Source organism: Scyliorhinus torazame, chromosome 19 (assembly GCF_047496885.1).
Source record: "Scyliorhinus torazame isolate Kashiwa2021f chromosome 19, sScyTor2.1, whole genome shotgun sequence".
NCBI lineage: Eukaryota > Metazoa > Chordata > Chondrichthyes > Carcharhiniformes > Scyliorhinidae > Scyliorhinus > Scyliorhinus torazame.
In genome coordinates this window covers 25995625-26008690 of record NC_092725.1, presented here as the reverse complement: position 1 = coordinate 26008690, position 13066 = coordinate 25995625, and the positions used below count along the sequence as shown (strand labels likewise).

General features: G+C 52.7%; 1 protein-coding gene across 3 annotated transcripts in view; it reads left to right on the top strand.

The window, feature by feature from the left end:
• Positions 1-13066, top strand: part of LOC140396062 (F-box/LRR-repeat protein 19-like) — a 174275-nt gene that overhangs the window by 136190 nt on the left and 25019 nt on the right. For 2 of the 3 annotated variants that reach the window (XM_072484160.1, XM_072484162.1), the window contains exons 5-6: positions 3133-3330; positions 6325-7118. In XM_072484160.1, the coding sequence (XP_072340261.1) occupies positions 3133-3330; positions 6325-7118 (992 nt within the window). The remainder of the gene's footprint in view (positions 1-3132; positions 3331-6324; positions 7119-13066) is intronic. The other variant, XM_072484161.1, reaches the window with a different exon arrangement.

The following is a 13066-nucleotide window of genomic DNA, read 5'->3' as shown; positions in this document are numbered from 1 at the left end:
GGCAGAGGGCAGCGTGGGCATGTGGGGCAGTGTGGGCATGTGGGGCGGAGGGAGGCGTGGGCATGTGGGGCGGAGGGAGGCGTGGGCATGTGGGGCGGAGGGTGGCGTGGGCATGTGGGGCAGAGGGCAGCATGGGCATGTGGGGCGGAGGGCAGTGTGGGCCTGAGGGGCGGAGGGCAGTGTGGGGCGGAGGGCGGCGTGGGGCAGAGGGTGGCATGGGCATGTGGGGCGGAAGGCGATGTGGACATGTGGTGCGGAGGGCGGCCTGGGCATGTGGGGCGGAGGGCAGTGTGGGCATGTGAGGCAAAGGGCAGTGTGGGCATGTGGGGCAGAGGGCAGCGTGGGCATGTGGGGCAGAGGGCAACATGGGCATGTGGGGCGGAAAGCAGCGTGGGCATGTGGGGCGGTGGGCAGCATGGGCATGTGGGGCGGAGGAGCGCGGAAATGCGTGGCGGAGGGAGCATGGACATGTGGGACGGGGGCAGGTGGATATATAGAACGGGGAACTTGGGATGCGGTGGAGGGGGGGCAGTGCGGGTGTGTGTGTGTCCGGGAGAGTGTGTGTGTACGGGACTGTGTGTACAGGAATCTGTGGGCACGGGAGTGTGTGTGTGTGCGGGGGGGTGCGAGTGTGTGTGTGTGTGCGGGAGTGTGTGTGTATGCGGGAGTGTGTGTACAGGAGTCTGTGGGTACAGGAGTGGGTGTGTGTGTGTCCGGGAGAGTGTGTGTGTGTCCGGGAGAGTGTGTGTGTGTCCGGGAGAGTGTGTGTGTGTCCGGGAGAGTGTGTGTGTGTCCGGGAGAGTTTGTGTGTGTCCGGGAGAGTGTGTGTGTGTCCGGGAGAGTGTGTGTGTATCCGGGAGAGTGTGTGTGTATCCGGGAGAGTGTGTGTGTGTCCGGGAGTGTGTGTGTGTGTCCGGGAGTGTGTGTGTGTGTCCGGGAGAGTGTGTGCGTGTCCGGGACAGTGTGTGCGTGTCCGGGACAGTGTGTGCGTGTCCGGGAGAGTGTGTGCGTGTCCGGGAGAGTGTGTGCGTGTCCGGGAGAGTGTGTGCGTGTCCGGGAGAGTGTGTGCGTGTCCAGGAGAGTGTGTGTGTACGGGACTGTGTGTGTGTACGGGACTGTGTGTGTGTGTACGGGAGAGTGTGTGTGTGTCCGGGAGAGTGTGTGCGTGTCCGGGAGAGTGTGTGCGTGTCCGGGAGAGTGTGTGCGTGTCCGGGAGAGTGTGTGCGTGTCCGGGAGAGTGTGTGCGTGTCCGGGAGAGTGTGTGCGTGTCCGGGAGAGTGTGTGCGTGTCCGGGAGAGTGTGTGCGTGTCCAGGAGAGTGTGTGTGTACGGGACTGTGTGTGTGTGTACGGGACTGTGTGTGTGTGTCCGGGAGAGTGTGTGTGTGTCCGGGAGAGTGTGTGTGTGTCCGGGAGAGTGTGTGTGTGTCCGGGAGAGTGTGTGTGTGTGTCCGGGAGAGTGTGTGTGTGTGTCCGGGAGAGTGTGTGTGTGTCCAGGAGAGTGTGTGTGTGTACGGGACTGTGTGTGTGTGTCCGGGACTGTGTGTGTGTGTCCGGGGCTGTGTGTGTGTGTCCGGGAGAGTGTGTGTGTGGGAGTGTGAAGAGTGCGGGAGTGAGTGTGTGTGCAGGAGTGTGTGTGTCTGTGAAGGTGCAGGAGTGTGTGTGTGTGGGAGTGCGTGTGTGTGCGGGAGTTTGTGTGTGTGCGGGAGTTTGTGTGTGTGCGGGAGTTTGTGTGTGTGCGGGAGTGTGTGTGTGTGCGGGAGTGTGTGTGTCTGTGCAGGTGCAGGAGTGTGTGTGCGGGAGTGTGTGTGTGTGCGGGAGTGTGTGTGTGTGCGGGAGCTTGTGTGTGTGCGGGAGCTTGTGTGTGTGCGGGAGTTTGTGTGTGTGTGCGGGAGTGTGTGTGTCTGCAGGTGCACGAGTGTGTGTGTGGGAGTGCGTGTGTATGTGCGTGTGTATGTGGGAGTGTGTGCGGGAGTGTGTGTGTGCGGGCGTGTGTGTGTGCGCGGGAGTGTGCGCGCGCGCGGGAGTGTGTGCGTATGCGGGTGTGTGCGGGAGCGTGCGTGTGCGTGTGTGTGTGCGGGAGCGTGCGTGTGTGTGTGCGGGAGTGTGTGTGTGTGCGGGAGTGTGTGCGGGAGTGTGCGTGTGTGTGTGCGGGAGTGTGCCTGTGTACGGGAGTGTGCGTGTGTGTGTGCGTGTGTGTGCGGGAGTGTGCCTGTGTGTGTGCGTGTGCGGGAGTGTGCCTGTGTGTGTGCGTGTGTGTGTGTGTGCGGGAGTGTGCGTGTGCGGGTGTGTGTGCGGGAGTGTGCGTGTGTGCGGAAGTGTGTGTGCGCGGGAGTGTGTGTGTGTGCGGGAGTGTGTGTGTGTGCGGGAGTGTGTGTGTGTGCGGGAGTGTGCGTGTGCGGGAGTGTGTGCGTGTGCGGGAGTGTGTGCGTGTGCGGGAGTGTGTGCGTGTGCGGGAGTGTGTGCGTGTGCGGGTGTGCGTCTGCGGGAGTGTGTGCATCTGCGGGAGTGTGTGTGTGCGGGAGTGTGCGTGTGCGGGAGTGTGCGTGTGCGGGCGGGTGCGTGTGTATGCGGGTGCGGGTGTGTGTGCGGGAGTGTGTGTGTGCGGGAGTGTGTGTGTGTGCGGGAGTGTGTGTGCGCGGGTGTGTGCATGTGCGGGAGTGTGTGTGCGTCTGCGGGAGTGTGTGTGTGCGGGAGTGTGCGGGAGTGTGCGGGAGTGTGCGTGTGCGTGTGCGGGCGGGTGCGTGTGTATGCGGGAGTGTGTGTGTGTGCGGGAGTGTGTGTGTGCGGGAGTGTGTGTGTGCGGGAGTGTAGTGTGCGTGTGCGGGCGGGTGCGTGTGTATGCGGGTGCGGGAGTGTGTGTGTGTGTGTGTGCGGGAGTGTGTGTGTGTGCGGGAGTGTGTGTGTGTGCGGGAGTGTGTGCGTGACTTTGGGACTCTGGCTGTGAGATTCCCCAACGAAGCAAAACCGGGGGTGAATCTTTGCAGCTGTCAGTTTGTGATCAATGAGACAGTCCGTCGGCACCCAATGCTCAACCTGTCACTCACTCAATTATCACCTCACCTCCCCTCAACCCCCCCATCCCCCGACACCTTCCCTCCTCCCCTCTTGACCAACCCCCTTCCCCTCCCCAGGACTCAAAGGATGGGAAGGACCCGATGGAGTTGAGCGGGAAGCGTCGGTCGGATGGGGAAGATGGGCCGCGCTGGAAGCTGGAGGATGGCGGGCGCCAGCGGACGGACGACTATCCTGTCAACCGCAAGAAGGGGGAAGAGGGGCACAAGAAGAGGAAAGAGAAGGAGGGGCCGGTGGAAGCAGGACCCAGGAAGAAGGTAATGCTTGAAGTTACTTAGCCTGGATGGGAGGGGCTCGGGGCCCATCGCTAAACACACACCGCTGTGTTCGGGGCAGAGACGAGAGGTTTGGTTGTGTGCCGCTCGATCCCCAAACCAAATGGTGGAGCAGTGTAAGTCGGGAGGGGAGGGGGCAGTGGTGGGGGGCTGCTCAGGAGGCCGGAATTGGTAGGGTGCAAGATCTTGGCTGGTTGTCGGGCTGCAGAACGTTACAGAGATGTGGAGGAGGTTACAGAGATAGGGAGGGTTGTAGGGGCTGGAAAAGGTTACAGAGATAGGGAGGGTTATAGGGGCTGGAAAAGGTTACAGAGATAGGGAGGGATATAGGGGCTGGAAAAGGTTACAGAGATAGGGAGGGTTGTAGGGGCTGGAGGAGGTTACAGAGATAGGGAGGGTTATAGGGGCTGGAAAAGGTTACAGAGATAGGGAGGGTTATAGGGGCTGGAAAAGGTTACAGAGATAGGGAGGGTTGTAGGGGCTGGAGGAGGTTACAGAGATATGGAGGGTTGTAGTGGCTGGAGGAAGTTACAGAGATATGGAGGGTTCTCGGGGCAGGAGGAGGTTACAGAGATGTGGAGGGTTCTCGGGGCTGGAGGAGGTTACAGAGATGTGGAGGGTTATAGGGACTGGAGGAAGTTACAGAGATAGGGAGAGTTGTAGGGGCTTGAGGTTACAGAGATATGGAGAGTTATATGGACTGGAAGAGGTTACAGAGATAGGGAGGGTTATAGGGACTGGAGGAGGTTACAGAGATGTGTGGAGGGTTATAGGGGCTGGAAGAAGTTACAGAGATAGGGATTGTTGTCGGAGCTGGAGGAGGTTATAGATATCTGGAGGGTTTTTTAAAAATATATTTTAATTCTCCTTTTTCACATTTTTCCCCAAATTTACACCCACCAACAATAATCAGTAACAAATATGTCAATCCCCATATCAGTAACAATGATCCCGTCCTCCCACCAAACCCCAAACATTGGCCCGCATGTTAACATAAACAAATAACTAAAAGGAATCAGGAATCACCCATAGTCACCATTAACACAAAGAGTCCCCCTCCCCCCAACCCTCCCAGCCCCTAACCACCCTAATGTTCGATGTGATCCAATTCTCGAAAGTGCAGAATGAATAACGCCCATGAATTGTAGAACCCCTCCATCCTTCCCCTCAGTTCAAATTTGACCTTTTCAAGCGTCAAGAATTCCAGCAGGTCCCCCCGCCACGCCAGGACACAGGGTGGAGAGGTTGATCTCCATCCCAACAGGATCCGCCTTCGGCCGATCAACGAGGCGAAGGCTACAACATCTGCCTCCGCACCCGATTCCAACCCCGGCTGGTCTGGCACCCCGAATATGGCCTCCCGAGGGCCCGGGTCCAGTTTCACGTGCACCACTTTAGAGATTACCCTAAAAACCTCCTTCATGTAATCCTCCAGCTTTGTATAGGACCAAAACATATGAACGTAGTTTGCGGGCCCCCCCGCAGCGTTCACACACATCTTCTACTCCCTCAAAGAGCCGGCTCATCCTCGCCCTTGTGTGGTGTGCTCTGTACACCACCTTCAGCAGTATCAACCCCAACCTCGCACACGAGGTGGAGGCATTCTCCCTCCAGAGCATCTCGTGCCAGAACCCCTTCTCTATATCCTCCCCCAACTCTTCCTCACACTTTACCTTGATCCCTTCTAGCGGCGCCTTCTCCTCCTCCAAAATAGCCCCGTAAACCGCCGATACTACCCTTTTCTCCAGTCCCCCTGTCGTCAGCACCTCCTCCAGCAATGTGGAGGCCGGCTCTACTGGGAAGCTCTGTATCTCCTTTCTGGCAAAGTCTCGAACCTGCATGTATCTAAACATTTCCCCCTGCTTTAGCCTATTCTTCGCTCCCAGCTCCTTCAATCCTGCAAACCGACCCCCAAGAAACAAATCTTTTAGTGTCCTAATTCCTTTCTCCTCCCATCTCTGAAAATTTCCATCCCACTGCCCTGGCTCAAATCTATGGTTCCCCCGAATCGGCATTTCCCTTGACCCTGCCCCCAACCCGAAGTGTTGGCGAAACTGCCTCCAAATTCTCAACAAAACTATTGCTACCCAACTCCTTGTGTATCTCCCCGGGGCCGTCGGGAGCGGCACTGTTGCAAGTGCTTCAATCCCGACCCCCGGCACAAACTCTCCTCCATTCTGATCCACTGTGAGTCAACCCCTCTGACCCAACCTACCTTCTCCACATTTAGAGATCTGGAGAGTTGTAGATGCTAGAGGAGGTTACAGAGATAGGTACGTTGTAGGTGCTGGAGGAGGCTACTGAGATAGGGAGAGTTATTGGGGTCGGAGGCTGCAGAGATAACCTTTATTAGTGTGACAAGTAGGCTTACATTAACACTGCAATAAAGTTACTGCGAAAAGCCCCTAGTCACCACATTCCGGCACCTGTTCGGGTACACTGAGGGAGAATTCAGAATGTCCAATTCACCTGACAGCACGTCTTTCGGGACATGTGGGAGGAAACCGGAGCTCCCGGAGGAAACCCACGCAGACACGGGGAGAATGTGCAGACTCCGCACAGACAGTGACCCAAGCCAAGAATCGATCCTGGCGCCGTGAATCAGCAGTGCGAACCACTGTGCTACCATGAGCAACAGGCTGGAGGAAGTCACATGGATGGGGGGCGGGGAAGGGGCTGGTGAGGGCCATGAGGGATTTGAAAACAATAAAGAGACTTTTAAAGTCAAGACATTACCGGACTGGGAGCCATCGTATCTCTGTGATCACACTGGGTAATGGGTGAACGGGATTCGGGGTCAGTTACTGCATCTGGCGGGGGGCGGTGGGGGGGGGTTGGCGACAGAGCTTTGACTGAGCAGATGTTTCTCTTGACATCCGGCATGCGATACTGGCTGTCGACAGGGTTGGGAAGGGGTGTGAGGTTGGGTTGGGAGGGAGGAAATTCCCCAGTAACGCGTCTCCCTTTGCGTTTCAGAAGCTGAAGAACGTGCGAGGGCAGGAGGACACGGCGCCAAGTAACGAGAAGACGCACCAGCGCGAGAAGCTGGAGCGTTTCAAGCGTATGTGCCAGATGTTGGAGCGGGTGAACCAGGCGGAGAGCTCGAGCTCCAGTTCCAGCTCAGACTCGGACTCGGACTCTCAGGGATCGGAGGATGAGGAAGAGGAGCAGGAGGAAGAGGAGAGCAGTGACGGAGGGGGAGGAGGTGGAGGGGGCATCTCGGGCGCCAGCTCCAATGGAGGCGTCCGCCGCCCCAGGGATCGTCGGGCAGTGGCAGCCGCCCTGGGCTTCAGCGAGAGCGAGGAGGAGGAGGAGGACGATGACGATGAGGAAGAGACGGGGGCAGTGGCGGTGGCGTGCGAGGACGAGATGGACGAGTGCCAGCGCGCCGCCACCACCCCTCGCAATAGCAAGGCCAAAGGCGGGCGCGAGCCCTCGCAGGGCAAGGAGAACCAGCACTCGGCCCGGCACGACCGAGCGCGGGCCCAGGCTGGCCGCAAGTTGCCGCGGCCAGCCGGACAGCTAGGGCTGCGTACCATGGCCCGAACCCAGTTCCTCAACCGGCCGCCAGTCTCCTCACCGCCCAAGCCGCTGCAGATGGAGAGGCATGTGGTCAAGCCGCCCCCCGACAGCCCCGAGCCGGACTCGCTGCCGCTGGAGACGGGCGCCGACCACATCATGCAGCGCGATGCTTGGCTCGCCGTCTTCCAGTACCTTAGCCACCGGGACCTGTGCGTCTGTATGAGGGTGTGCCGCACTCTGAACCGATGGTAAGGAAACTGGGGGAGTGGGGTGGGGAGTGGCTGACGCGGCTCGGTTCGCAGCGCTCCTCATCGTTGCCTGATTGCAACGTTTGTTTTGTGGCTCACCAGTCATGCTGGAGGTTCATGTCCCAGGCCTGACACTCCCCCACTGCCAGCACCAAGGAATGCCACTGCTGAGGATGGTATTAAATATTCTAATATTGCAAACAAACAGTAGTACGCCCATTAATTGGTTTTAGAAACCATACAGGGGGCGAACAGAAAATTAATAAAGGATGGCCCTGGGGAGGGGGATAGAATGAGAGTAAAGTAACTTGCAAAAAAGAAACAGATTGTAAAAGAGGTTTTATGGGTAATTGTAAACTAAAAGGAGGAGAGTAGCTAAAGTAAACAGTGGTGATTGAGAGACTGCCACCGGTGATATCATAGGAATGGGGAAAGGGCAAAGACATTGAACAAATAGTTTCTGTCTTCACAGTGGGCAACACACTGCATGCGGAAGTAAGATGTCACCGAGAGGCTAATAAGAGCGAGGGACTTGTAGTGTTTAAAAACGGCGGAGTAAAAGAAGAAGTGAAACGTCGGGGGTTGAAAATGGGCAAATCCCCTGGATCTGATGACCTTCATCCTCGGGTTCGAAAAGAGGTAGTCAATACTGGGTGGCGATTTTTCCCACGGTTCCCAAGACTAAAGAACAGTCATGGTGGTTTGGGAGTTAGCAAAAGTCACACCGCTCTTCATAAAGTGTTGCTTGAGAAAAGTTGTTTTGCCGAAACTTTTCGCCTTGCACTCATCAGGCCCATCGGACGAATATTTATCTCCGGGGAAGCAACTAAACAAACATGGCAGCTGTTTGCTGGTTCATTCCTCATGTCAGTGCATTGACCAAGCAGAGTCCAGCTGCCTGGTTTAAATTCGCAAACCATGCTGAGCAGTTAACTGTCAGTTACCATCAACTGGTGAATTCTCAAGGGCAATGCCTCTGCCTATCAGAGTCCACTTGCCAACCAACCAGCATCCTCTTATTTATACAGTGTAAAGTTGTTGCTTCCCTTGACTGGTGACACGCTTGCGATTGACCTGATCAGTTAAGACAAAACGCTTCGACAAAGCGTCTTTTTGCAACAATACCCCAGTTATGTAATACTGAACAACTATTTGATATTTAGGAAAGGAGGGAGAGGGAAAATAAGGAGCTACAGAACAATTAATCTCACATCTGTCACCAGGGACATTTCAGAGATGTATTATTAAGGAAGTTTCAACGCTCTTAGTAAAAAAGGAAATTGCGTTTGACAAATTTACAAAGAGTATATTTTGGGGGATAAAACCGTAAGAAAGAGGAGTAGGCCCCTCGAACCTGCTCTGCCATTCAATGGGATCCTGGCTAATCTGATTCGGGCCTCAACTCCACTTCCCTGCCCCTCCCCCTCACAACCCCCAACTCGCTCGTCGATCAGAATTCTGTCTAACTCAAGGACGGCATCTGGCGCAGTGATTAGCACTGGGACTGCGGCGCTGAGGACCCGGGTTCGAATCCCGGCCCTGGGTCACTGTCCGTGTGGAGTTTGCACATTCTCCCCGTGTCTGCGTGGGTTTCACCCCCACAACCCAAAGATGTGCAAATGAGGTGGATTGGCCACGCTAAATTGCCCCTTAATTGGAAAAAAAATAATTGGGTTCTCTAAATTTATAAAAAGAAAAAAAAAAGAAATCTGTCACACTCGGCCTTGAATATATTCAATGAGCCGCAGCCCCCACTGCTCTCTGACCCTCTTATTCTGAAACTGTGGCCCCCACGAGGGGGGGAAACATCCTCTCAGCGCCCACCCTGTCGAGCCCCGCTCAGAATCTGATAGGTTTCAATAAGATCACCTCTCATTCTTCGAAACCCCAATGGGTACAGGGCCGAACCTGCTCAAACCTTTCCTCATCAGACCCCTCTCATCCCAGGAATCAGCCCAGTGAACCTTCTCTGACTTGCCTCCATGAGTGACGAGTACTCAGCCCTCCTGGTGCAGTCTCCCCAATGCCCCATGCAGATCTAGCGAGACTTGTATACTCTGTCCCCCTTGCAGTACAAGGCAACATTCCACTTGCCTTCCTAATTACTTGCTGGACCTACCTGTTGACTTTTTCCGATTGGTGTACCAGGACACCCAGATCCCTCCATAACACATCATAGCGAAGAGGGTGATCAAGGGGGACCAGTCGATGTGGTATACTTGGATTCCCAAAAAGCATTTGATAAGTTACCGCACAAGAGCTCACTACACAAGATAACTGCTCAAGGACTTTGAGGAGATACACGGCATGATTGGAGGATTGGTTAACAGGCATTACCGGAGAGTAGGGATAAACAGGACATTTTTAAGTTGGCAGGCCAGGATTAGTGAAGTGCCACAAGATTCAGTGCTCGGGCCTTGGCTGTCTACAATATTAATGACTTGGATGAAGAGAAATAGAGTAATGTAGCTATGTTTGCTGATGACACAAAGCTGATTGGAATGTAAGCTGCAAGAAGAACGCAAAGCTAAGTGGGAATGTAAACAGTGAGGAGGACACAAAGTTGGGTGGGAATGTAAGCTGTGAGGGGACACAAAGCTGGGTGGGAATGTAAGCTGTGAGGAGGATACAAAGCTGGGTGGGAATGTAAGCTGTGAGGATACAAAGCTGGGTGGGAATGTAAGCTGTGAGGAGGACACAAAGCTGGGTGGGAATGTAAGCTGTGAGGGGACACAAAGCTGGGTGGGAATGTAAGCTGTGAGGACACAAAGCTGGGTGGGAATGTAAGCTGTGAGGGGACACAAAGCTGGGTGGGATTGTAAGCTGTGAAGGGACACAAAGCTGGGTGGGAATGTAAGCGGTGAGTAGGATACAAAGCTGGGTGGGAATGTAAGCTGTGAGGAGGACACAAAGCTGGGTGGGAATGTAAGCTGTGAAGGGACACAAAGCTGGGTGGGAATGTAAGCGGTGAGTAGGATACAAAGCTAAGTGGGAATTGTTATGGGCCAGGGTTTAGAGAATCCCAAAGTGTATCATGGAGTTCACCTGACCCACAACTTTTCATAGATTGTGGTATTGGGAGCACACGGCCCACTCTACAGGTCTGGTAGAGCAGAAATGAAACCGTATTTTTTAAAGCAAAATAATGTTTATTCTATGAACTCAAGTTAACATTTTTAAAACATACAGTGAACATCTTAGCAACCATTAATTCAAATACAACCCCCAAAGAATACAACACTAAGTAATTCTTAAACTATCCTTTTAACATCCATAAGACTTAAACAAAACCTTTAACCAGAAGTACATCAGGTTAAAGTCACTACTGAGACCAGTTATTAGTTTTAAATCACCAAAGGATCGATTTACAGTTTTTAGATTACAGAGAGAGAGAGACACCTTTTGGCTGTGACTGCAGCTATCCAGCTCTGAAAACGAAACTAAAACATACCCTGCAGCAAACAGCCTAAAACGAGAGTAAGAAGCTGACAGGCAGCCCAGCTCCACCCACTCTCTGACATCACTGCAGTAATAAACATCCATTTCTTAAAGATACTCTCACTACAGATATTTATGTACACACTCATTTATAAACACCCATTTCTTAAAGGTACATTTCTTAAACACCCATTTCTTCAAGGTACTCTCACATGACACCTCCCCCCAAGAAAAAAAATAAACTATCAACTTCAAGATGGTTTCATTTTTCACCTTTTCACTATCCTTTAAGAAATGCACACAGTAAATATACTTTTTAGCTGTAATAATACATACTGGAATGGCCTCTGGAAACCTAGTAGACACATCCATTATAGTCAAAAGATATTGATTCCCACTTTTTAGAATCATAGAATCATAGAAGTTTACAGCATGGAAACAGGCCCTTCGGCCCAACCAGTCCATGCCGCCCAGTTTTTACCATTAAGCTAGTCCCAGTTGCCCGCACTTGGCCCATAACCCTCTATACCCATCTTACCCATGTAACTATCTAAATGTTTTTTAAAAGACACAATTGTACCCGCCTCTACTACTACCTCTGGCAGCCCATTCCAGACACTCTCTACCCTCTGAGTGAAGAAATTGCCCCTCTGGGCCCTTCTGAATCTCTCCCCTCTCACCTTAAACCTATGCCCTCTAGTTTTAGACTCCTCTACCTTTGGGAAAAGATGTTGACTATCTACCTTATCTATGCCCCTCATTATTTTATAGACCTCTATAAGATCACCCCTAAGCCTCCTACGCTCCAGGGAAAAAAGTCCCAGTCTATCCAGCCTCTCCTTATAACTCAAACCATCAAGTCCCGGCCACATCCTAGTAAATCTTTTCTGCACTCTTTCCAGTTTAATAATATCCTTTCTATAATAGGGTGACCAGAACTGCACACAGTATTCCAAGTGTGGCCGTACCAATGTCTTGTACAACTGCAACAAGACGTCCCAACTCCTGTATTCAGTGTTCTGACCAATGAAACCAAGCATGCCGAATGCTTTCTTCACCACCCTGTCCACCTGCGACTCCACCTTCAAGGAGCTATGAACCTGTACTCCTAGATCTCTTTGTTCTATAACTCTCCCCAACACCATACCATTAACTGAGTAGGCCCTGGCCTGATTCGATCTGCCAAAATGCATCACCTCACATTTATCTAAATTAAACTCCATCTGCCATTCGTCGGCCCACTGGCCTAATTGATCAAGATCCCGTTGCAATCCTAGATAACCTTCTTCACTATCCACTGTGTCACCAATCTTGGTGTCATCTGCAAACTTACTAACCATGCCTCCTAAATTCTCATCCAAATCATTAATATAAATCACAAATAACAGTGGACCCAGCACCGATCCCTGAGGCACACCACTGGTCACAGGCCTCCAGTTTGAAAAACAACCCTCCTCTGCCTTCTGTCGTCCAGCCAATTTTGAATCCAATTGGCAACCTCACCCTGGATCACCCTTAACCTTCTGCAACAACCTACCATGCGGTACCTTGTCAAAGGCTTTGCTAAAGTCCATGTAGACAACGTCTACTGCACTGCCCTCATCTACCTTCTTGGTCACCCCCTCAATCAAATTTGTGAGACATGATTTTCCACGCACAAAGCCATGCTGACTGCCCCGAATCAATCCTTGCCTCTCTAAATGCTTGTAGATCCTGTCTCTCAGAATACCTTCTAGCAACTTACCTACTACAGACGTTAGGCTCACCGGTCTGTAGTTCCCAGGCTTTTCCCTGCTGCCCTTTTTAAACAAGGGCACAACATTCGCCACTCTCCAATCTTCAGGCACCTCACCTGTGGCTGCCGATGATTCAAATATCTCTGTTAGGGGACCCGCAATTTCCTCCCTAGCCTCCCACAACATCCTGGGATACATTTCATCGGGTCCCGGGGATTTATCTACCTTGATGCGCTTTAAGACTTCCAGCACCTCCTCCTCTGTAATATGCACACTTCTCAAGACATCACTATTTATTTCCCTTAGTTTCCTAACATCCATGCCTTTCTCCACCGTGAATACCGATGAGAAATATTCATTCAGGATCTCACCCAACTCTTGTGGCTCTGCACATAGATGTCCTTGTTGATCCTTAAGAGGCCCTACTCTGTCCCTAGTTACTCTTTTCCCCTTTATGTATCTGTAGAATCTCTTTGGATTCTCCCTTGCATTATTTGCCAAAGCAATTTCATGTCCCCTTTTTGCCCTCCTGATTTCCCTCTTAACTCTATTTCGACAATCTCTATACTCTTCAAGGGATCCACTTGATCCCAGTTGCTTATGTACGTCATATGCCTCCTTCTTCTTTTTGACAAGAGTCTCAATATCTCGAGTCATCAAGGGTTCCCTACTTCTACCAGCCTTGCCCTTCACTCTAAAGGGAATGTGCTTACCCTGCACCCTGGTTAACACATTTTTAAAAGCCTCCCATTTACCAGCCGTCCCTTTGCCTGT